The 23,640-nt window shown below is 42.5% G+C and overlaps 1 protein-coding gene across 7 annotated transcripts in view; it reads left to right on the forward strand.

The window, feature by feature from the left end:
* SYK (spleen associated tyrosine kinase) overlaps nucleotides 1–23,640 on the forward strand; it is a 96,610-nt gene that overhangs the window by 52,855 nt on the left and 20,115 nt on the right. For 6 of the 7 annotated variants that reach the window (XM_032164508.2, XM_032164509.2, XM_032164504.2 and 3 more), the window contains exons 4-11: nucleotides 6,447–6,585; nucleotides 8,806–8,884; nucleotides 9,265–9,314; nucleotides 11,344–11,412; nucleotides 18,500–18,587; nucleotides 18,968–19,145; nucleotides 21,854–22,063; nucleotides 23,049–23,238. In XM_032164508.2, the coding sequence (XP_032020399.1) occupies nucleotides 6,447–6,585; nucleotides 8,806–8,884; nucleotides 9,265–9,314; nucleotides 11,344–11,412; nucleotides 18,500–18,587; nucleotides 18,968–19,145; nucleotides 21,854–22,063; nucleotides 23,049–23,238 (1,003 nt within the window). The remainder of the gene's footprint in view (nucleotides 1–6,446; nucleotides 6,586–8,805; nucleotides 8,885–9,264; nucleotides 9,315–11,343; nucleotides 11,413–18,499; nucleotides 18,588–18,967; nucleotides 19,146–21,853; nucleotides 22,064–23,048; nucleotides 23,239–23,640) is intronic. The other variant, XM_032164510.2, reaches the window with a different exon arrangement.

The raw sequence follows: 23,640 nt of genomic DNA on the forward strand, positions 1-23,640 counted from the left end.
AGAGACAGAGAGACAGAGACAGAGAGACAGAGACAGAGACAGAGAAAAAGAAAGAACCATCTGGAGGGCTGGCAAAAGCACAGATTTCTGCATCCCATCCCCTGAGTTTTTAATTCACAGGTCTGCGTAAGGACTCAGCCATTTGCATTCCTGCCAAGTTCTCAAATGATGCTGATGCTGCTGATCTGGGGATATGGTGTGAGCCTGTTTGAGATACCTGTTACCTACCTGGGCTAGATTAACAACTATGATCATTTGAGATTTTCATAGTTCATTGGAGGGTCTATATTTGCAGTTGCAATTCCTGCAAAATGCCCAAATAGTGTATTATTGGACTGGTTCTGATAAAGTTAACTTTGAAAATGCCTCTATTTGTAGAAACTTAAGTTAGATAGTAAAGAAATTCAGGCCATGAGTCAGACAGACCCTGCCACTTAATAGCTCTGTGATTTGGACAACTTAATTTTGCTCGCTGAGCCTCTGTTTCCTCAGTAATAAAATGGGGAAACTGATGTTTTATCTGAGTCATTATGGAGATGAATGAAGTAATGTGTATAAAGCTAAGCCAGTGGTTCTCATGTCTGTGTTTCCTACATCCATGAATTATTTTCTTTCATCAGTTCTGAAAAACATCTTGCTATTTTTTTCTTCAAATATTGCTCTCTGTTGTTCTTACCATTTCTTCCTTCAGAGACTCTTATTAAACATAGTTTGACCTTCTCAATTCATCCTTTATATTTTTTATTTTCCATTGCCTTTTCTGTGTCTTGTGCTATGAGTAACATGATTGAATTAGTCTTGCAGTGCACTAATTTTTCCTTCATTTGTGTTCAATCTGCTCTTATGCTCATTCACTGATTTTTTTTCAATTACATTTTTTAGAAAATTTCTAGCAGTTCTATTAGTTTGTTTTTTCAAATATTTCTGGGGCATTTTTAGAGTATCTTATTGGTTGCTAATTTCCATGGTTCCATTTTTTTTGTTAAACATTTCATAGTTTATATTCTATATCTGATTATTCTACTACTGAAACTTTTGGAAGATGTAAATCCCTCTCTCTTTCCCTCCCTACCCCTTTTCTCATAACTCATGCTTCCTTATGTTTTCAGTGATCTTTCTGAGCTTGTGCTTGATTGACATTAATCCGTGGGAATCCTGAGTATTCGATGCTGGGAATGCTTTCCTCCAGAGTTGAAGGGGATTTCCTTTTCACAGGTCCTTGCTTTAAGGTGGGAATCCCTCATCCAGGTGCTCACTGTGCTGCTGGCCTAAGATTCTGTCCCTGTCCACTGCTGTGCTGATATTGGCATTGGCCCTTTGGCCAAACCCACTCTCATTTGCCACTCACTTTCTGCTGTTCAAGTTTCAACTCACTTTTTGTCCTATACTTCAATTTCAAAAGTGAATTTGCGGCTTAGGAAAAATCTTTTCCTTGTTCATTGATGAATGAGACTGTGTTAGGCTATCACGAGCCTCCTTTGCCACAACAAAAACTCTGTTCCATCAGTGCTCTCGTGTGCTGCCGTAATTGATCAAAGTATGCCATTTTATTTGACACATGTGGTTTTGCAGACCTAGGTCATCATAAAGAGTCATGACCTCTCTGAAGTTAAAAGTTCAAAGAGAGTTGTGGGCTGATGTCAATATCACTTCACTGATGCTGATCAAAGTCTCCTTGAAGCTGGAAGACAAGATGTGTTAAATAGTTCCACCTTCAGGAACTAAAGCAGAGGGAGAGAATGAGAGGGCATTTGTAATAAAATGTTTTAAATGACAGGTGTGTTAAAACAGCTTGGTTTGGCCTCAGATAGGGATTGTGTACTGATCTTGCTCTTGTTCGTGCGGAATGCACATGTGCTTCAGTAGTGCTACGGCACAAGGCAGAAGCACTCAGAAGTTGCATTATCTATATCTTTCATGGATCAGTAAAGCTGGCATTTCTCTTGCCTCTTACTGACATACACACTGTTCAGGACCTCATTCGCTCCCGCATCCTCCTGTTCCCCTCTCCCAGCTCTCCTTGAGAAACCATTGCTGGGAGATGGCTCTGAGTGAGGACTGCCCACCCAACCCAGCACAGGCCCCCTCTGTCCCTCTGCGCAGTCAACCTTATCCACAGTGAGCATTCATCCTTTGCACATCTAAGGCACACAGCCAATCCCAGGCATCTTCCTTCCCCTTGTATGAGTCTGGCAACGGACCCGGTGATGCTCTACTCTGCCATGGAAAAAAAAAAATGGCAGGGGAGAATGAGAACACCTAGTGGGCTGGAATGTGCCTGGCTTTTCTGTTCTGTCTACAGCAGATACAGGCAGTGTCCCAGTAGCCCTGGAAGGGGCTACTACCCCAGTAGTCCCAGGGAGGCCACCTTGAGTGTCTCACTACTTCTTGGATCCTCACTTTCCCCTTGGTGCCTGGGCATCACCTCTGTATATTCTCTCTCCCCCAGGAGGGTGCAGGAGAGTAGAGGAGTCCAGCCCTTCTAGGCCATGCCCCAGCAGAATCAACGTGCCTCACCTTTGCATAGTGCTCTAGTGTCTGTGAGGCACAAGGCCTGCTCACTCCAGAGGCCAAGGCTGCCTACCCTGGAAAAGTAGATATGCCACAGGCCAAGGACTATCTCAAGGCCAGTTAGGACAGCTTCTCAGCATCATCTCAAGCTCAAGCCCTGGAAATCTCAGGCTTTGCAATAGCAAAACACAAATCTGTTAACTTACTCCTCCCAAGACAATTACTGGGAAAAAATATTTTGTAAATATTCAAAGGCTTCTGCGAACAGCCTGAGGCCAGTTGACCCTGAAGGCAGAAGGCAGCAAACCAGAGAGGAGCTGGGAGCCTTGCCTGTGTGCACGCCCTCTCTGGGTGTCTGTAGGGCCATAAGCCTGGGTGGGTGTGCTGATGCCACCACCAGGGCAAAGCTCTCAGTAACAGGACACAGCCAAGAGGAGGAGCAAGGCTTCCAAATCAGTTTGTCTCCTACGTTAAATTAAAAATAACCTAGTCCAGGATCTGCCTGCAGCCAGCAGATACCTCACAGTTGCTGGTGGTTAATGTCGCAAGCCTTCTGGTCTTTGCCACCTACAGATGCTGGGCCTGTGGTTTTCCTTTCCCTGCTCTTGTTTCCTGCCACCTGCCACAGGGGGCTGCCCAGGCCACAGGTCCATGGTCACTACCTGTACCTTCCAGTTACCTGTTGCCGGGACTGGCCAGGGCTGCTTGGTGGAGCACAGGAAGAGAGGGGATCGCCTGCAGAACCTGTCCTCTTGAAGAGCCTCAAGGAAGTGGGGCCTTTGCAGAAACTGCTTGTTCCAAAGCAAAGGGCACTCTCTGTTTCCTCTAGGTTGCTCTCTATTTTCTCCTGGTACCAGCTCTCTTTTTATACTGCTTTTATTGTGAAATATAAAGCAAACACATAAGAGTGCATAACTAAATAGGTACAACTTAATGAATGATTATCAAGCAAACAACCCAGTAAAGAAATGAAATGCACCCAGCATTGCAGGAGACCCCTCTGCCCTCACACACTTATACCCATCTGTACAGCTGGCCTCCTGGGAGGCACCACCTCCTGAACTCTTGTGTTCATCACGCCCTTGCTTTTTTTGTTGTTATTTTCCATTTGTTTGTTTTTTCAGTTTTACCTCCTAGGTGTACATCACTAGATAAAACAGGTGATTTTTGCCTGTTTGGGGACTTTGTGTATATGGAAGCATGGAGTGTGTTTTATGTTTGTGAGACTCATCTGTGCTTTGTATAGCTACCATTTGCTCATTTTATTGCTTTAGAATACTGTGTTGTGTGAATTCCTACAATTCACTTGCTCTGTGGTCAGTTAATACTTACGTTGTGTGCAGTTTTTGATAAGCACAGATGAAGCTGCTGTAAGTAGCCCTGGGGTGCATAGTGCACACATTTCATACACCTAGGGGTGGAATTGCTCATTCATGAGGTCTGTGAATGAATAAGTTCAGTTTCAGGAGACTGTTCCAAATTGTTTTCCAAAGTGGGTGAGCCCATTTATGCTCCCACAAGCAACGTAGGAGGGGCCCTGCTGCTCCCCACTCTCAGTAGCACTTAGAATGATCTTTCTAACTTCCACCAGTCTGAAGAGCGTGGAATGGTACTTCCCTGTGGTCTTCATTCGTATTTGCCAGATGCCTAATGAGGCTGACGGCGTCATCTCTCAGGGCAACCTGTGCTTGTCCGTCTCAGTTTTTAACAAGAAAATGTCAATCAAGACATACGGCAAGATGGAGTACAGCAGACTGGATGTGGATTCAGAAACCAGAGTTCAGATCCCATTTATTACTACTATCTTTTTTTTTTTTTGTAGAGATGGCATCTCACTCTGTTGCCCAGGCTGGAGTGCCGTGGTGCAGTCTTGGCTCACTGTAGCTTTGACCTGCTGGACTCAAGTAATCCTCCTGCCTAGGCCTCCCAAAGTGCTAGGATTACAGGTGTGTGCCACTGCACCTGGTTCAGATCCCATGTATTATCTCCATGACCTTGAGGTCACAGACATAAAAGATTAAATTATAGGAAATACTTTGGAGTGACATATTGTCACCATTCTTTCAAGGCCAACTTTTATAGGCATATGAATCCTCTCTTACTGCTGTGGTATTTGGATAGCTCTCTATACCCTCAAACTATAAGCCACTGATATGTATAGAATAAACATAAATAGTCTCACTTTATAAGATACTTTCCCTATAAAACAGACTCAGTTCTCCCTTTATATGAAAAGATTACCGTGTGGTTTTTTGTTGTGTTGTGTTGCATTTAAAAGTCACCAACTGCTGGCTGTAATTGGCCATGTGGCTGTGAAAAGGGAGCTCACACCTTGGGCGCTGGCGACTCAGTTGGTTTGGGAGGAAGAGGCTGTTCTCACAGTGGGGAGGTTTCAGCACAGCTACCTGCCGAGGCCACAGAGAACCTAGATGTGTGTCCTGTACCCTGGCCAGCTGCCCTGAGCTGTGGGGTGCTGTGCATGGCCAAGCACCACTAGAAAAGACACTTATTCTGAATTTCACTCCTCCCATGCCATCGTTCAGCTTTCAAGTCTTGGGTTAGCTTTTTGATATGAGTCTCCATGGCAAGGGACAGGAAAGCATGGCCATGTCCGGTTCTGAAGGCCATCTCAACTCTCCCTGTGGCCGTGTATCTGACCTCTTGCAACCAGGAGGAGGCATCAGAAATTTCCCCAGTACCCAGACGTCCCAAGGCAGTTGGGCACACTTGAACTCTGCCCCAAGTACAGTGCATTTGGGCACGCAGCTTAACAATTTTGGACCTCAGCTTCCACATTTTAGAAAACACAGGGACCAAAGAGGCTTCCTGGGACTTCATGACTCACCCTCAGAACCTAAGATGTCATGATCCAAAGGGCTGCAGCTGTGGAGAGGGGAGAATGGGGCTGTGTGTGTGACTACGAAGCTAAACTGGGGGATTTGCACCCATTTCGTGCCTTTTTAGCCTCCACCAGGACCTCGAACTCCCCGAGTCCTTCAGGTCTTCCAGGGGATCTCTCACCTCCCCATGAGTCAGAAGCCTCACGTGGCATGCACTGCAGTGGGGGTGTTGTTCCCTGCCTGGCATCAGACTCCTGCGTCTCTGTTCACCAGGACCCAGGGCAGGGGATTGTTCTGAGGGTCGCCTAGCATGACCATGAAGACAGAGCCTTGGCTGCTCAGCACAGCCAGCATAGCTCTGGTTTCACCTCTGTCTCTTCACCCCACAGTGGATGTCATTTTCTTCTCCTGGGGGTGTTACCCGACAATATCATCATTTGAAAGTGTTTGAAGTCCAGCCCTGCCTCCCTTTCCTGCATTGCGAGCGTGGAAGTCCAGCCCTGCCTCCCTTTCCTGCAGTGGGAGCATGAGAGGGACTGAGGGAGGCCTGGGGGATGGAAGCTTCCATATCCCTCCAGCTCTGGTCCAGAAGATGGCTGGTTAAAATGCCCACCAAACACCCCCGCCCACACTCCAAGCTAGGTGGTGGAGCTGTCCATCTTGGATCTGACCCAAATGTAGGCTCTGGTGAAGAAAGGTGAGTCCACAGGGCTCCACAGATAATCAGGGCCCGTGGAGCCCCCGTGCTCATCACCCTGAGCAGCATCACTGCTACCGAGCACCAGGCTCTTCTGACCACCACCCAGAGCTCCTGGGCCCTGCTAGAGCTTAGCCATGGTCCATTCATCACCAACCTGCTAGCATTTCTTTGTTGCAAACTTGCCCACTGGCATCATCCCTGAGTGGTAAACTGGGCCTTCACGGGTTGAGCAAAGCCCTTGACCCTGAGGCTCCAGACTCTGCCCTCCAGCTGCCTTACCGGGTGACAGGCCCCAGAGAGCGGCTGCTGACCATTCAGGCCAGGGTGCTTCCTCCCAGGGTCCCACCTGGGGACTGGCAGGCCTGGGGATGATGCAGTTCCATCCTTTCTTCTAGGATCCGAGCCAGAGACAACAACGGCTCCTACGCCCTCTGCCTGCTGCACGAAGGGAAGGTGCTGCACTATCGCATTGACAAAGACAAGACAGGGAAGCTCTCCATCCCCGAGGGAAAGAAGTTCGACACGCTCTGGCAGGTACCAGGCCTCCTCTCCCCACCTTGTGGGTAGAGTACAGGGCATGTGGGGCTTCTTGTCCCATGGACTCTTAGACACGAGAGGAACTGGACCACCCACTGCCCACATTGTGGTCCCCAGGCCAGCGGCAGCCCTGGAGCTCATGAGAAACACACACCTGGACCACACCTGGGCCCCTGCCCCACCTGCCCATGAGACCCCACTTTCAGCCTCCAGGTGGCTTCTGTGTTTGAGAAGCGCTGGTCCAGAGGCCATCATGTAAGGTGAACGAAGTTTCCATGGCTTGTTCAGGGCCACTCAGCCCTCAGTGCCACAAGGTGATGTACGTGCAGGGTTGTGTTCAGAGTTTAACAAGACAGTCTCTTTGGAGAGCTAGAAAACATTTCTTCCTAGAATATTCTAACTAGAGCCCAGAACAGCCTTTCAGACAAAGACACACAAAATAGAGGAATGGATGCCCGGGGAAGGAAGCCTAGGAACAGCTAAGCAGGCCTTTGTTGGTGGTGTGAGAGGCTGAATTAGACAGCAAATGTCAGGTGCCCTCCTCATAGGAAGCACATCCTAAATTTAGAAAGCATACTCCCTGGGCTCCAGGTTGCTGCTTATACTGATTGCCACAGCCCTGGTCTAAAAAGTGCTTATTCCTGACCCAGCTACTAGCAAACCCTGAAACAACTCACAATTTGGAACTTCCTTAGGCACTAATGAGCACTAAAATAATGCTCATCACTGCTTTCCCTGAATCGCAGTGAGCACAGATTGCTTGTCTTAGTTTTGCATCACAGCTACACTGGCTGATGATGAAGGAAATAACAGTAACAGTACTTCATGCATCATCTTAGCAGAGCATCCTATAAACTGTAGTAGGTTCAGAAACAGGGAGAAAGCCAACCGACTCTGCCATCCCCTCACTGCCCCACAGCACCAGCTACCTTGAACACGTGTGGGTGAGGGGCATAACCAGGGAGTGTTCAAATGTCCTCACCCAAGCCCAGCTGGGGCCACACATGCAGTCAATGTTGAGGAAAGGACTCAACTCAAAATCTTGTCTTTTCAAAAACTGAGACTACAGAGCCTTAGCCCCTTTAAAGCACTTAAAGTTACTACTTCCAAATGTGATTTGCTTTCTAGTGCTGTAATTGGAAAAAAAAGTACTCCTTTTTTGAATGCTGGATATGATCATATTAAAAAATGTTAGTCACAACATTTACATTGTCTTTTGCTTTTGTGGTTCATTGCCATGTCTCATTATCAACCACAGGCTTCTTTCTTTTAACGATATTTATTTGAAACAGTATTTAACCTTTCTACACTCAAAGCCCCAAAGCGCATCAGGGAGGTGAGTAGGGAATGTGGCCTTCTGGAATGCAAAGGCACTTGGAGTCCTCTATGCCAGCTTAATGCTCCAAGGTCCCAGGCCCCATCACTTATAAACAGCCATTCATTCACCTTCTCCTGAAAGGGCGTTTTATGTGTGTGGCGTTCTCTCACCGTTTCAAAGGCTGAGCACTCACCACAGTGTTAAGCATCTCTAATTATTGAGAATGTCCTTCCCAAGAATCTTTACTATTTTTATTGATTCCCCTGGTAGATCATAGCATTCATCCCTAATTAAATATTCCTCATTGTATATTTTCTAGGCACTGTGTTTAGGAAACTACGTCAAAAATGCCAGCAATACATTCCAATTTCCCATGCATGATTTCATTGATTTTTCTTGACAGCATTGTAAGGTACTTCTGTACCCTACCCAACTCCAGGGCCCCAGTGCTATTTCACGGAGAGTTGGTGATTGCCGTAATACCCTGTTTCAATATTCTTTACTGTAGACAAGGGATCTGCAAACCCACAGACCAACTCTGGCCCTCAGCCGGTTTCTGTGTAGTCCCTGAAGAGAATGGTTTGTATGCTGTTAAAGGTATTGTTTTAGATAAATAAATAAACAAAGGACACAGATATGGTATGAGGCCCACAGAAATCTAAAATACCACTTTCTGGCCCTTTACAGAAAAAATTTGCTGCCCATAGCCCAAGAAGGGGGATCCCTAGCTGTGGGCCCACTTCCCCAGGCACCCTTGTGGAGTGGACTTAAGCACATAAAAGCATTTACATGTCTTGGGGCCACTTTGAAAGCCCAACAGTCAGTCGGCAGCTCTCAGTCACTATTTGTCTATTTCCTGACCTTGGTATTTACCACTTTCTTAATTTTTTCTCTTTCAGCTAGTTGAGCATTATTCTTATAAAGCAGATGGTTTGTTAAGAGTTCTTACTGTCCCATGTCAAAAAATCGGCACACAGGGTGAGTTCCCAAGACACTGGAGTCTCAGCGTTTGAGGTATCAGTGACAATCAGCCTCATTTTAGACTTAGCTGATTGCAGATTTGGGGTGGATGAGGACTTCTTTTTATGGGTTGATTAATAATGATATCAGAGCACTCGAATTTGGTATATCATGAATCAAAAAATAGCCAGTTGCTTTAACTTTAAAAAAATTGTAATTTATTTGTCTTCATTGCATGCGGGAAAAAGTAAAAGAGGGTCGAAAGAAGTACCTGCAGAAAGCGTGCTCACTTCTCAAGCAGCAGCACATCCTGATCTCATTGATTGATCTGCAGTGGGGAGGGGAAGGAAGTGGTTTCCACAGATAGAGCAGTAATTGTCCATGCTCTCTCTAACCAGGAAATGTTAATTTTGGAGGCCGTCCACAACTTCCAGGTTCCCATCCTGCGGTAAGTGTCACTAGGAATACCACTGAATGAGAAGCTGTTGCATATTTCACAAATGAAAAGCGTGTTTTAGCTAGCAGAAGTAGTGGGCATTGATATTTTGATTGCCCTTCAAAACATACTCTGTGATGAGCTGGGATTGCTAGTGAGTGTTAGGCAGAATCAGCCTCCTATTAGTGATAAACTAGCCACATTTTCTTTTCTTTTTTCTTTTTCTTTTTTTTTTTTGGGGGGGGGGGGAGATGGAGTCTCACTCTGTCACCCTGACTGTAGTGCAGTGGTGCAATCACAGCTCACTGCAACCTCTGCCTCCCAGGTTCAAGCCACTCTCATGCCTCAGCCTCCCAAGTAGCTGGGATTACAGGTGCCTGCCATCACACCTGGCTAATTTTTGTATTTTTTAGTAGAGATTAGGTTTTGCCATTTTGGTCAGGCTGGTCTCAAATTTCTGGCCTCAAGTTATCCTCCTGCTTCAACCTCCCAAAGTGCTGGGATTACAGGCATGAGCCACCACACCCTGCCTAGCCACATTTTCTTAACTTCTTGACTAGATGAAATTCTCTTCATTTTTGGAGAATATACACAATGCGAATGAAACCCAATATTAAATCAGAAGTAGGCCTCTTGCAATATTTGAGAAATGGGAACATATTTTTTAACTTCATCCTTGAGCCGTCTATGTTAACACACATGTGTAATTCACAGGGCCCCAGATCTCTCTTCCCTCCTACCTGTTAGGAGGTCAGGTACAGATTTATGCTCTAAGCATGAATTATTTTCCCGCTCTTTTCTTGGGGCTTCATATGGACTTTTTTTTTTTTGAGACAAAGTCTCGCTGTGTCGCCCAGGCTGTAGTGCAGTGGCGCAATCTCCGCTCACTGCAAGCTCCGCCTCCCGGGTTCACGCCATTCTCCTGCCTCAGCCTTGCGAGTAGCTGGGACTACAGGCGCCCGCCACCACGCCCGGCTAATTTTTTGTATTTTTAGTAGAGACGGGGTTTCACCATGTTAGCCAGGATGGTCTCGATCTCCTGACCTTGTGATCCACCCGCCTCGGCCTCCCAAAGTGCTGGGATTACAGGCGTGAGCCACCACGCCTGGCCCATGTGGACTTTTTATGCCCTTTAATGCCATCTGTGAAGTGTGCCCTCTGCACCTCACTTTTTGCGTGGTAACCCTTGAAAAACAAAATCTGCAGAAAGCCAAATATACATCCTGCCTCCAGTAGGCACAATTGGCTGCCCAGGAGCTGAGCCCAGGTTGAAACAGGGGAGGTCGTCCAGGGGCAGCACTTGTTATCAAATGCAGGGAACATGAATTTGCTAAAATACCAGTGAACTTTGGGATCAAAATGTAATGCCTTTATGGAAGTGTGACTTTATTTTGCCCTTTACAGGGCTCACAGGCTTGGCAACTCTACCTTAATATTATAGGCTCCATGAGACAGATCCATACACCCTTCAGATAGTTGAGGGCTTAGGGCTGAGAACTCCTAAAAGAATGTCAAGCCCTGTGTTTAGCCATCATCACCCAATGGCTACAAGAAGTTAGATATTTTGGAATAACTTTTTAATTGACTGGTAAAAAACATGCGAAAAAAATGCAGAGGCCCTGCGTGTACAACTCAATTAATTTCCACAAAGTTTTCCACCATGGATCCAGCACCCACCATGAATAAGCAACACAACTGAGCACTCAGATCTACTTGTAGTTTCTTTAGGGTGGTTTGTCTTAAGCTTGCGACTTAATAATTCCACATGAAGCACGAGCTAGTGAATGTAACAGCTCTAATTTCGTAGCCTTCAGTGGAACATGTTTCCCAAATATATTTCTAGATCCTTCTCCCCAAGTGGCAGGCCCTTCCAGAAACCTTCCCAATGATCAAGTGTTGCCCTTGGTAGATTTCATTGGCAGGGACAGGAGGGGGTTAGTGGTGCGATTATAGAAGCAAGTTTAAGTAGCATGTCGTGGAAGGGATCCTGTATTTGTTTTCTGAAACATTTACTGTTCCTCTTTGCCGTTGTGGTTTCTAGACTTGGTCAGCGGGTGGAATAATCTCAAGAATCAAATCATACTCCTTCCCAAAGCCTGGCCACAGAAAGGTGCTAAAGCATCCCTTGCTTGCTGTCCAACTAAGTGGTAGGACCAACCCGCACTCAGCTCCCGCCCGCCCAGCCTGCCCTGCGTGTGCGCTGCCCCCCATCTCTTGCCACTCTGCTTCCAGGCCTCTTAGCCCTTGCTCACACCTGCCATTCCTGGGCAGCCGCACCCCAGGTACATCATGTGCTTTCCATGTGGGTCCTCAGTCTGTCAGCTGGAAGTCCATCAGTGTGAGCATGCTTTCTGTGCTCAAGCATCATTTTAAAGTCATTTCAGTTGGCGTCATCTGTCATAGCTAATTATCATGTCGGAAAATCTTTTCAAAGATGGCCCACTTACTTTTTGGTGGCCAGACTCACGTGTTGCAGTGTTCTGGTAATTGATTATGTAAGTTACGTTGTGACAGAGGGAATGCCAAGGTTTTGTGAGGTGCGCTGCACAGTGAGGTCAGGCAGTGCATGGTAACTTCATTATGGCTTAGACGTCTAACACAGAACTGCAAATGTGACATGTAAAGAAGAGGTGTAATCTGAGGACTAGAAAAACCAGTTTTCTTTTTGAGGCAGTAATGTTGACATCTCATTGATTTCCATGTTTTGTTCTATTATTGGATTTTGAGGGAAAATAAAAATAAGTTCTTTTTCATGACTTTTATTTATAATGACTCATTTATTCCTTCCCCCAAAATATGTATATATAATGTGTTTGAATTGCTTTTTTTTCATTCTACTTTTATTATCAGTCAGGTAAAATTGATTCTTTTATCAGTAATTCTTTTTATTTTCATATTAATTGGTGTTTTTACAGACATTTTAGCATACAATTGAGCATCCACTCATGAATTAGATTGCCTAAAGTATTTACTAGAAACAACAGAAATAAAAGACATAAAACCCCTGAGATTTTATTTAGTAGTAACTTTCCAGGTTTACTCATCATGTTCTCAGTCATGTTGACCATAGAACAGAAAGATTTAATGCAGTGTTTGAGAGGAAGAAAAGGTATATTTTACACTTGAATAAAATAACTATGTCTGTTTTTCATGTTTATCCAAGGCAAAACACCCCCACAGATTACTCACAGTGGCTAAAGAAATACCTAGAAAATAAGTTTTAGCACATCTTTAGACCACAGGAGAACATGTTGGAAAAAAGTTGAAGAAAATATCAGTGACCACCTAAAAATAAACAAATATATGTGTAGATAAAAACCATAACATCATCAAAAGAGAAATGAGAAACTGAGAGTAAGTAGCACTAATGCTGACACATAGATTAATAGCCTTAATATACACAGAGATTCTATAAATCATTAAGAAAAATATTAACTGTCTACTAGGATAATTGGCAGGGAATATCAGTAGTAGTTTATAGTAAAGCAAATATAAATAATTCTTAAACATATGAAATGTTGTTTTACTTCATGAGAAGAGAAATGCAAGTTAAAACTATGGTGCTTAACTGTGTCCACCTATGAAACTGATCCAAATTTTAAAAGCTTGATAACACTGTAGTAAAGGCATGGTAGATAAGCACTTTCACTCTTCCTTGGGGAAGTCTGAAATGATGCAATCTGTAAGAAAGGCTCTGCAATTTTATTTCTAAGTACGTACAGATATTCTTGCATTTATGTGAAATCATGTACATGTGAAGGTGTTTTTTCCAAAGCTGTGTAATTGACAAAGTCTGATAATAATTTAAATGCCTATCAATGGAAAACAAATGAAATTGGTTACAGTAAAATTGCTACTATGGGAGGCATCTGAGATCTAGAATTGTTTTCAAAATATAATTTTAACTGTAAAAGACAATGTCATGCACACACACATACACATACATATATACAGAATGTGTTGATACCATATAGAGTATCCTAGAAAAATACAGAGGATACTGGCAATGCTGGTTGCCTCTGGAGTAAGAGATGGGAATGTTAAGAAATCCCACTTTTCATTGTAAACTCTGTTGTATCTTTTTAAATTTGAACCTGTTAAAAAATTTTAATCAATATTTTAAAACAGAAAATTAAATAGTAGAGAGTAATTAATCTGATTAATATTGTGAAAATACCTTTCTGGCAAAAAAACAAAAAGTTTGCTTTCTATTTAAGTTTATAAGAACTGTAAAGTATACATTGAATTTTTTTATAGAAATAAGAAACTGGGAATAAGTATTACTAATGATGACACGTATATAAGGCCAAAAATATTGACAGATAATTTTTAAAAGATCAAGGATGTATGGTTTAAGCTATAGATTAAAAATATTTTAATTGCTTATCAGAAATATTTTAGAGCTAATATGTATATTTTCACAAACACATGGGGAACTTTCCGTTATGTAATCAGTCATGAGAAAAGAATTGTGAGAATTATGTCAAATGTCCTATCATGTTAACTAAGAGATAAATAACTTTCTTGAACTTGTTAATTTGCTCAGCATAAATAGTTGTTTTAATAATTCAGGCACAAAAAATACATGTTAGAACTTGAATTACCTATAGCATCTAGATAGTTAATGAAAAGTATGTTTCAATTTGAAGATGATTATGAATCAGACAATTTAAATTTTTCATAAAATTACTAACAGGATGATGCATTTTAAACTTGTCTTTAGAAATTAGTAGCACACTGCCAAGCGCAGTGGCTCACGCCTATAATCCCAGCACTTTGGGAGGCCGAGGCGGGTGGATCACTTGAGGTCAAGAGTTCGAGACTAGCCTGGCCAATATGGTGAAAACTCGTCTCTATTAAAAATACAAAAATTAACCAGGCGTGGTGGCACATGCCTATAATCCCAGCTACTCAGGAGGCTGAAGCAGGAAAATCACTTAAGCCTGGGAGGCAGAGATTGCAGAGATCGTGCCACTGCCCTCCAGCCTGGGCAATAGAGCGAGACTCTGTCTCAAAAAAAAAAAAAAAAGAAATTAGTAACATACTTATAAAATATAAACAAAATTAACTTAAGAATACAACTAGTAGTCTTTAAATGAATTAAACCCCTCCCAGTATTAGTCCTGGAATTTCTTTCTCTGCTGCTTTAAGCACAGAACCTCATCCTTCTTTTATGGAAAATAGGTGGAAGTTGAACAGCAACATCCCTAAAAAGACTTCCAGGGAACTTTTCAGCTTTGCATTTCAAAGGCACATCCCCTAAGAGGATTAAACTGAAATGTGTCCCAGAATTTCCAATTAAAACCCATTTTTCATGTTTTATTCCAACACATACATTGGTAATTATAATATTTTAAAACTTACATTTAAGTACAGGGCTCAGTGGGAAGAGAAAAAAGAAAGAAACATCCCCAAGTCATACCCTTTTGTTTGGTAATGCCTTAGTAGACCAGACCCTTGAGAAAATGTGTTTTCATATAATTATAAGGGAACAGATTTTGGATCTTCGCTGTAAGAGAACAGTAATTGCAGAGGTCCAGTGTTATTTTCATTGATCTCAGAGCAAGGCTAATAGTAGCCTATTCCCCAGCCAACAGTCTGCCCTCGCCTGTGGGGGTCTGCTGAACCAGGGTAATTCCACCAAAAAAAGGAAACCACACCTAGTTTATTGCAGCCAATATTTCTAAAGCCAACTGGCTCTTTTGTCACTAATGACTGTATTGTCATCTGCATTACTGCTGTTGCCTAATTTGAAAATGGCCCAAGAATCTGGGACTAAAAATTAAGATCTAGTAAATGGATGTTAGGACACTTGGCAATACTCTGGAAGCAGGAAACTCTGAATGGGCCTATCAGTTCCATAGACCAATATCCTCTTTTGTTCACTTTTGGATCCCCAGCTTTTAAACATAGGCACTCAAAGAATACTTGTCAAATACATTTTCTATTCGCAGTTAAACCTTACCAATAGGAAATCAGGGATAATAATATATAACTGGACTTATTATTGCAGAGTGATGTCCTTACCCGAATTTATAAAATTTAAGGAAAAGTCACCACTTGTTCTTTAGGAAGGTAGAAAGCTAAGGTGGCTAATGCCATCTAGTGGTGGACTGCGGGTTTGAGCCTGTTCTGAGTATTGGCAAAAATGAAGAAAATGGAATGGTCAACATTTCATTTACACCTTGTTGCTCACTGTGCAGGACAGATGACACTTATTGATTGGGACAGAATGGATCTCTCAAATGCAAACATAAAGAATAAAAGGTTAATAGTAATGTAGACCGGAAATGTATTTTTTATTAAAATTAAATGTCATTACGTTTTTTAAAAATAGTATTTTTACAATTTATCATTATGCCGCTGTTCTCATTCTTTACAAACTCCTCAAATTTTTCTTTTTAACTGAGCATTTTCTTTTAGAGGTTGTTTTGGTTATTGTTCTACTAAGTGGCATATTCACCAAGTGTTTTGGGACAGATGAAGCGTGGATTTTGCATCTTCATCTTTATCATAAAGTAACTACTGTTCTTTTAACTGACTCAATAGGAAACCTCCCATTTCTTCCACATTTTTCCAATTGTGGCATCTTTCTTTGCTCAAGTCCTGTTAGTCACCAGAAAGAGATAGGGGCAGGGAGCCCAGGGATCTGGGTAGGAGAGAGTTGATGTGGGGTTATTGAAAGACATGAGGGTTCTTTGTGGCTTGGCTGAAAAGGCTCATAATCACATAGTGGTCTGTGTTGGGCAGCATGGAAATGAAGCCCCAAGCTTTCTTGGCTATAAACATGGAGTTCTAATTTCTGAGGAAGATCTCCCATCTGTTTCCCTGTCCATAAGCCAAGATAGACTAGGGGTGAACAACACCCTGCTAGTGAGAGTATAAATTATTCATGCCCAGGGGTTTAGATTCTGTGTGTCCATCGCTACTAATTCTTACTCATTCCTGACACCCTAGTATCCCTTTCAGCATATTTTGACAACCCCGTCTCTGTTTTAAAATTCTTCCTTGCAGGATTCATATGTCAGGGAATTGCGTTCTGGTTTAATTGGAACAAGTCATTTGAAAGTCCTCCTGGTCTGGAGAACATTCTGTGAGGGAAGAGAGGCTGCAACCCCAGGACAATGTCCTCAGTGGGAGGGACAGGAGGTCTTATGTCAAGAAGGGGTGATGGTCCCTCTCCTCACCAGTGATGACTAGTCTGAGGACATCCTTTAATTCCATGTCTGTTCAAGTTTTGTCTTTGGATCTCAGAATGTGCCTGCCTGCAGGGAAAATCAAAGGAGTTGAAACGACAGTAAATATTAACCTTGAAAGAGACTTTAAAAAAAAAAAAAGAAACTATTTTCAGCCTAGAATTGGTTGCGGGAGAGAACTGGGCAAAAGAGGAGGATGGAAAGCCTAGGGAATCACCCAGTTTCTGTCAGGACAGTTTTCCAGAGGCAGGATAATTATATTATAAATCAGAAGTGAAACCACAGCACAGTCCTGCAATCATATGTAAATGTTTAAAAGAATAGATTGTCATTTGGAATTATTCATTCTTATTTCTCTTCATTAGCATACAGGCTTGAGAGAGAGCTAATTTTTAAAGCACATTAGTTTATACTTCACATCTCCTAGTTTTTAGAAGTGATTTTCATTCATTCACCCATCCATTCATTCATGTGTTTGTTCAACACGTTTTTATTGAGCGTCCTTGTGGACATGGCACAGTTCCGAGTGCGGTGAATAAATGTCTCCCGCTCCTTGAACTTATATTCTATTTTTATTCTTGATGTATCATAGTTACTTCTGTTACTCAGTTCAATAAAAGTGCTGAGATACTCTGTGACAAAATGGATCCCATCGACATCATTTTTACAGATAAGATCAGATGTCCTTTAGCCTCGTCAACGGGCTTGGGCCATGGTGAGCAATGTCTGCCTCTGAAGTGCTCAGCAGACCGTGTGAAAGAAGAAAGTCCGGGTGTTTGGAAACAATGGCTGAGTGGCGGTAGTGGTGCATTGTGACCTCATTATTCTGCTTTTGGTTTCTCGCCTTGTAATATGAATAAGGCACATGAGGATTTAGTGTGTGTCATAAGATAAGTGACTGTCACGTTAAGCTTAATGTCTGTGTTTCTTTAACTTTCTCCAAAATCTGGCAGTATCTCATTTCTTCGTGGCCAGTGTTTGGGCACTGAAAAGGTCAATCGATACATAGAATTGCGACTCAATTCACCCTGAAAAAAAAAAAGCATCTGAATCATGGTTCTCCTGTGAATTAAATTTAGTAGCAAGAATTTTGTTTTACTTTGGAAGAAAGGGTGGGTCAGGAAAACTCAAGATAGAGACTTCCAAAAGGGAAAGTCCTTAAGATAATGAGTAGATTTCCCCCCCCCCAGTTGTTTCATGATATAAACTGATGTGGATCAAATAAATAATAGGGAAGGTTGCTGTTAACAGGCTGCATAACTTTGTCTCAGATATGCCTCTATTACCTGCTGTGGGCATTAGGAAGACTTGCCTTCCTTCAGCTGCACAAAGAGGAGCCCCCGTCTCACAGGGGTACTGATTTCCAGCATTAGCCGTGGCAGCTGGAGCATTGCTGGCCTAGGTGGCAGCAACTGGCCTTCCCTTGGAACCTGTAGTCACTGACCAGTGCCACCCTCTGCCATCCACCCCAATGCTGCTGCATCTCCACTGAAGATAAAGACTTGGGTGGAGACTTGGAAAACATACGTGCATTGGAGTGGGGAAGTAGGTAGGAGCAGCTGATGAGTACTAATTTTCCTCTTTAAATAATGTCCATGTAATATGAAATTGAAGAGCATGAGTTAAAGGAGGAAAATGCTTCCAAGGCGAACATGCAAATCATCAGCGATCTTTGGTAGGTGGGAATAGGATGTGCAAGGGGGTGAGTGGGGAAGCAGCTCTATCCAGGCCAGTAGAGTTGACTCTCACCACACCTTCTGAACACCTCACGGGGTCCCTTGAGTTGTAGCAGCACAAGCTTGCTTTAGCCCTTGCAAGATCCAAATAATTGCCCGAAGAATGAGATCAGCCTTATTTTCTTCCTTGTTTTTCATTATTCTTTCCTTTGTCTTCCCTGCAAAAGTTAAACTGTGATTATTGGAAAATAAAAATAATTATGCAGATCAACTTAACAGTTGTGTGGATGAATAAAAATGACCTGTTGTCCTTTATGTACTTTAGCCCTCCCCTGCCCAAGGGAACCAGCAAGAGAGTACCGTGTCGTTCAATCCATATGAGCCAGAACTTGCACCCTGGGCTGCAGAAAAAGGTGAGACTTGCTTTCATTCAAGGGACATTCACAGAGCAAAGCGCGTGGTAACTTGTAAGTTTGTAGAGTTGGTTCACGAATCCACCCCATGTCCATGATTGCAATACAGCCACAGTTAGCCATGGAGACACTCACATCTAGTGGCAGGCAGCAGGCACCACATGCCCATGAGCAGTGGTGGTGCTATTGAATGAAATGGTCTTTCCCACCTCCCTCACCCAGTGATGTTGGAAATGTCCCTGCCGCTCTTCAGAATTTCTCATCCCTTGCAACATTGATGCTACTCTGAGTTCACACTCCCATGAAGATCATGTTCTTGGAAGGATGAATCCTGGTGTGGGGTCCAGCACCGGGTTGTATGTTTCTTGACTGCATTGCAGGCCCCCAAAGAGAAGCCCTACCCATGGACACAGAGGTGTATGAGAGCCCCTACGCAGACCCCGAGGAGATCAGGCCCAAGGAGGTTTACCTGGACCGAAAGCTGCTGACGCTGGAAGATAAAGAACTGGGCTCTGGTAATTTTGGAACTGTGAAAAAAGGCTACTACCAAATGAAAAAGTAAGTTGCTATGCTCCACCAGTCTCACCCTCACATGAGCTCAGGTTCTAGACACGACTGAGAATAATAAAATGTAGCCTGGCATGACTAAACCCTTTTTTTATTAATGCTACCATTCTTGTTAATTTCTGGTACTATTATAATGAAATAATCCATTACCTTTAATGGCAAAAACTGCAATTACTTTTGCACCAACCTAATAGTACATGCATCTTATGGAAAATGAGGAAATTGAAACAAGCAGAAACATAAGAAAATAAAAACATCAATCTCTGGCATGGTGGCTCATGCCTGTAATCTTAGCAATTTGGGAGGCTGGGGTGGGAGGATTGTTTGAGGCCTGGAGTTTAAGACTAGCCTGGGCGACACAGCAAGACCCTGTCTCTACAAAAAAAAAAAAATTAAAAAATTAGCCAGGCATGGTAGTGCACACCTATAGTTCCATCCGCTCAAGAAGCCAAGAGGTCAAGGCTGCAGTGAGCCATGATTGCACCACTGCACTCCAGCCTGGGTAACAAAGCAAGGCCTGGTTTCAAAAAACAAAACAAAAAAAAGAAAAGAAAAGAAGAACATCATATTTCTATAATACCATCCCAACACTACTGCTGTTAACTAAACGTTACTACTGTTAACTAATCTTATTGTTTGTATTTTTAGATCTTTATTTGTACACACACATTATTTAATTAAAATAAAATCATTCCATTATAACAATACAGTTTTTACATGTATTTAATTTTATAGTCATTTTTCTCACTGTGAAAATTGTTGATTCCAAATATGATTAGTATAATTATTTATTGGCTTATCCTATGATTTCAAATAACAATACATATTATACAACAGTTAAAATTGCTAAATTTTGAAAATATCTTTGTATTTCTTTTGGTCTTTAGAAGGTACCCAACACAGAATGTACAAGTAAAACTACTGGTTTCTGAAGTCCTTTGAAATACACCCTCTGTTTGAATTGGTATGATACTAATATGAATGTGGTTGGATTTAGTAGCTTCATGGTATTTCAAATTTAAGAGATTTTCGTAAAAAAAAAAATTTCATGAGTAGGTAATTTATATGATTCAAGGGTTAAAAATACAGACAAGAATATACATAGACATGCGTGCTTTCCAGCTGGGTGCCGTGGCTCACGCCTATAATCCCAGCACTTTGGGAGGCCAAGGCAGGTTGATCACCTGAGGTCTGGAGTTGGAGACCAGCCTTGCCAACATGGTAAAACCTCGTCTCTACTAAAAATACAAAAAATTAGCTGGGTGTGGTGGCACACACCTGTAGTCCCAACTACTCAGGAGGCTGAGGCAGGAGAATTGCTTGAACCTGGGAGGAAGAGGTTGCAGTGAGCCAAGATCACAACATTGCACTCCAGCCTGGGCAACAAGAGTGAAACTCTGTCTCAAAAAAAAAAAAAGAGAAAGAAAGAAAAAAGAAATGCTTGCTTTCCAATCTGTCCCTTCCATTTGTTTTTGTGCATGTGTGTGTGTGTGTATATACATATATACACACACAAATAGATAGACATACATATATGTATGCACACACAAACATACACACATGCATACATTTACAAGTATATGCCTGCGCACATATATACACACACAATCAAAATTGGTTGTGATACTTATTTTAAAATATGTTTGTATATCACAGTCATTTCATACAATGAGTAAAAATGTTTCTGTATGAATCATAAGCTTTTTCAGATTATGAAAGGTTGTGATCTTTATTCTGTGCTTAAATTTGTGAATTAACATAGACATGACTGTGGACATAATTTCAACTAGAAAGTTTGGAGAGAGGAGAGGCTCTCTCGGTCAATTTGGGGCAAAATGATGTCTTTACAATACTGAGTCTTTCAATCTATAAACATAGCCCGTCTCTCCATTTACTAGGTCTTCTTCAGCCTCTCTCAGGAGAGTTGTTTACCTTTTCAATGTATTACATTGAAATGTATGCTTTTAAATTCTGCACCTAGAAATTCACTTTCAACGTTTATGAAAGGCATTTTATATTCACATTCATTACACGTAATCTGAGATGGTGAATCCCAAGATGTTACAGGAATTCATGCATGTCATCGTTGATGAAGTTTATTTACAAGTTATTTAAATATTTTACAGTTTAGGGTTTTTGCTTGGTTGGGACATTCTTCAGTACTGTTCTTCACCATTCTTCTTATTTTATTTTATTTTTTAGAAACAGGGTTTCACTGTGTCACCCAGGCTGGAGTGAAGTGGCAAGAAGCTCACTGCAGCCTTGAACTCCTGAGTCCAAGTGATTCTCCCATCTCAGCCTCCCGAGAAGCTGGGACTACAGGCTTGCACTATCACACCTGGGTGATTTTTTTAGAGATGGGGGTCTCACTATGTTGCCCAGACTGACCTCGAACTTCTGGCCTCAAGCAGTCCTCCCCTTTCAACCACCCAAAGTGTTGGGATTATCAGCATGAGCCACCATGCCCAGCCCCCACCATTCTTTTTTAGTAATGGGGTATTACTCTCATTGTCTATAAAATAAGGGAATATAGGTTGGAAGGCCAGCCATCCATTATAGCCTTCTGAAGACACATTGCCACTCTGTGGCAGGTATTTCCATGGGACTGTTTCCTCATGGGGATTATGCTTCACAGGAGAAGATTATCTAGAAGTGAGGCATTTTGGAAAGTTTCTTGTGTGTTATGATTTCTCTTGCAGAGTTGTGAAAACAGTGGCTGTGAAAATACTGAAAAATGAGGCCAATGACCCCGCTCTTAAAAATGAGTTATTAGCAGAAGCAAATGTCATGCAGCAGCTGGACAACCCGTATATCGTGCGCATGATCGGGATATGTGAGGCCGAGTCCTGGATGCTGGTTATGGAGATGGCAGAACTTGGTCCCCTCAATAAGTATTTGCAGCAGAACAGGTATTGTCAGGTGCCCCCACAGGCCTGGAAGCTATCCCCTAAGGGACAGGGCCCACCTCTGGATGGGCTGAGCAGCCTGATTTCCTTGGGAAGCCTTCCCACCCTCCTGTGCCTTCCCTTATTGGTCCATACTCAGGGACCTTGACAGAGGGACAGAGGGAGACACAGTCTTTGGATTCAGCTCTGTTAGCTCTAGTTGTTCAGAGAAGAACTCATTTGACAGTTTTGTCTTTCTTTTCTTCCTGTACTCGTTCAGTCTTGGCCTAGTGATAGACTCAGCCTCAGAATATCTTGACATGAAATCTCCTTTCTCACTGGGAAGAACACTTGCTTTTTAAAGAAACATTTAAAATAAGTGCTTTTCTAAGAGGTGACAGTTAGGTCTTATCTGTTTGGCTGACCTTATGTTCTCATGAGTAATGACTTCTGAAAATACCAATCACTGCTAATTGATTACATCCATCAAGGGAATAATCGTGTTCTTCTCATCTAAAGCTGTTGTTTTACTTGGAGTAAGACAGAATGATGGCCACCGAGGAGCTTGCCTCATTTGCTGTGCTCATTTGCTGTGCTGCGTTTGTACTTAGATTGTCTCTTTAGTCTCCATGGAAGGGAGGTGATCTTACCCTTACTTTGTAGGTGAGAAACTGAGACTCAGGGTTAGTTTTGTGACCTGTGTGATACTGGAACAAGGATTTGAGGTGGTGCCTGGCTGTCTGTGAGCCAGGCCTGACTACTCTGTTATACTGCTTTTCTTGCAATTCCAAGCATGCCAGGAAACTCAATCCCATTGAACACCAGGAGAACATGGCATTGAGTCCTGAAGAGCTATATGCTAACAAAGTTATTTGTCACCACTTCTGAGTTTTGTTGTTTAAGAAGAGGGATGGAGTAGATTCACCCACTGCCTGCGTGAGGAGCATGGTTGTTTGTTGTGAAATGGGTCACCGTCTGTTATAGCTGATGAGATCATTATGACTTTCAGACATGTCAAGGATAAGAACATCATAGAACTGGTTCATCAGGTTTCCATGGGCATGAAGTATTTGGAGGAGTGCAATTTTGTGCACAGAGATCTGGCTGCAAGAAATGTGTTGCTAGTTACTCAACATTATGCCAAGATCAGTGATTTCGGACTTTCCAAAGCACTGCGTGCTGACGAAAGCTACTACAAGGTAAGTACAACTTAGCTAATATTCAGAGCAGCAGGTGGTAAAAAATACAAGATAAATGTACGTTTTCTTTATTTTATTATTGGTATGGTTTCAAAAAGAAATTTTGCTACTTAAAAATAACTATGTAAGAAATGTTCTTATAATCTTGATTTTACTGTTTAAAAAATAAAAATAATATATCACACCTTGAGATTTACTCAAAGTAGTATATTCCAAATTATGTTTCATGGAATGATCAGGAATCAAGGTATTAAGTGATGATTCGTTTTGAAAAAAGAAGAATGGGATTCCTTCATTAAGTTAATTTGAAAAGTTTGGATTGGACAGCTTGATTCTTGCAGGATTTCCCCGAAGCCCTTTTCATGCTACTCAACATTAGGAGTCTCAGTAGAGGGTTTACTG

This window comes from Hylobates moloch, unplaced genomic scaffold, assembly GCF_009828535.3.
Source record: "Hylobates moloch isolate HMO894 unplaced genomic scaffold, HMol_V3 SCAFFOLD_10, whole genome shotgun sequence".
NCBI classification, from domain to species: Eukaryota; Metazoa; Chordata; class Mammalia; order Primates; family Hylobatidae; genus Hylobates; species Hylobates moloch.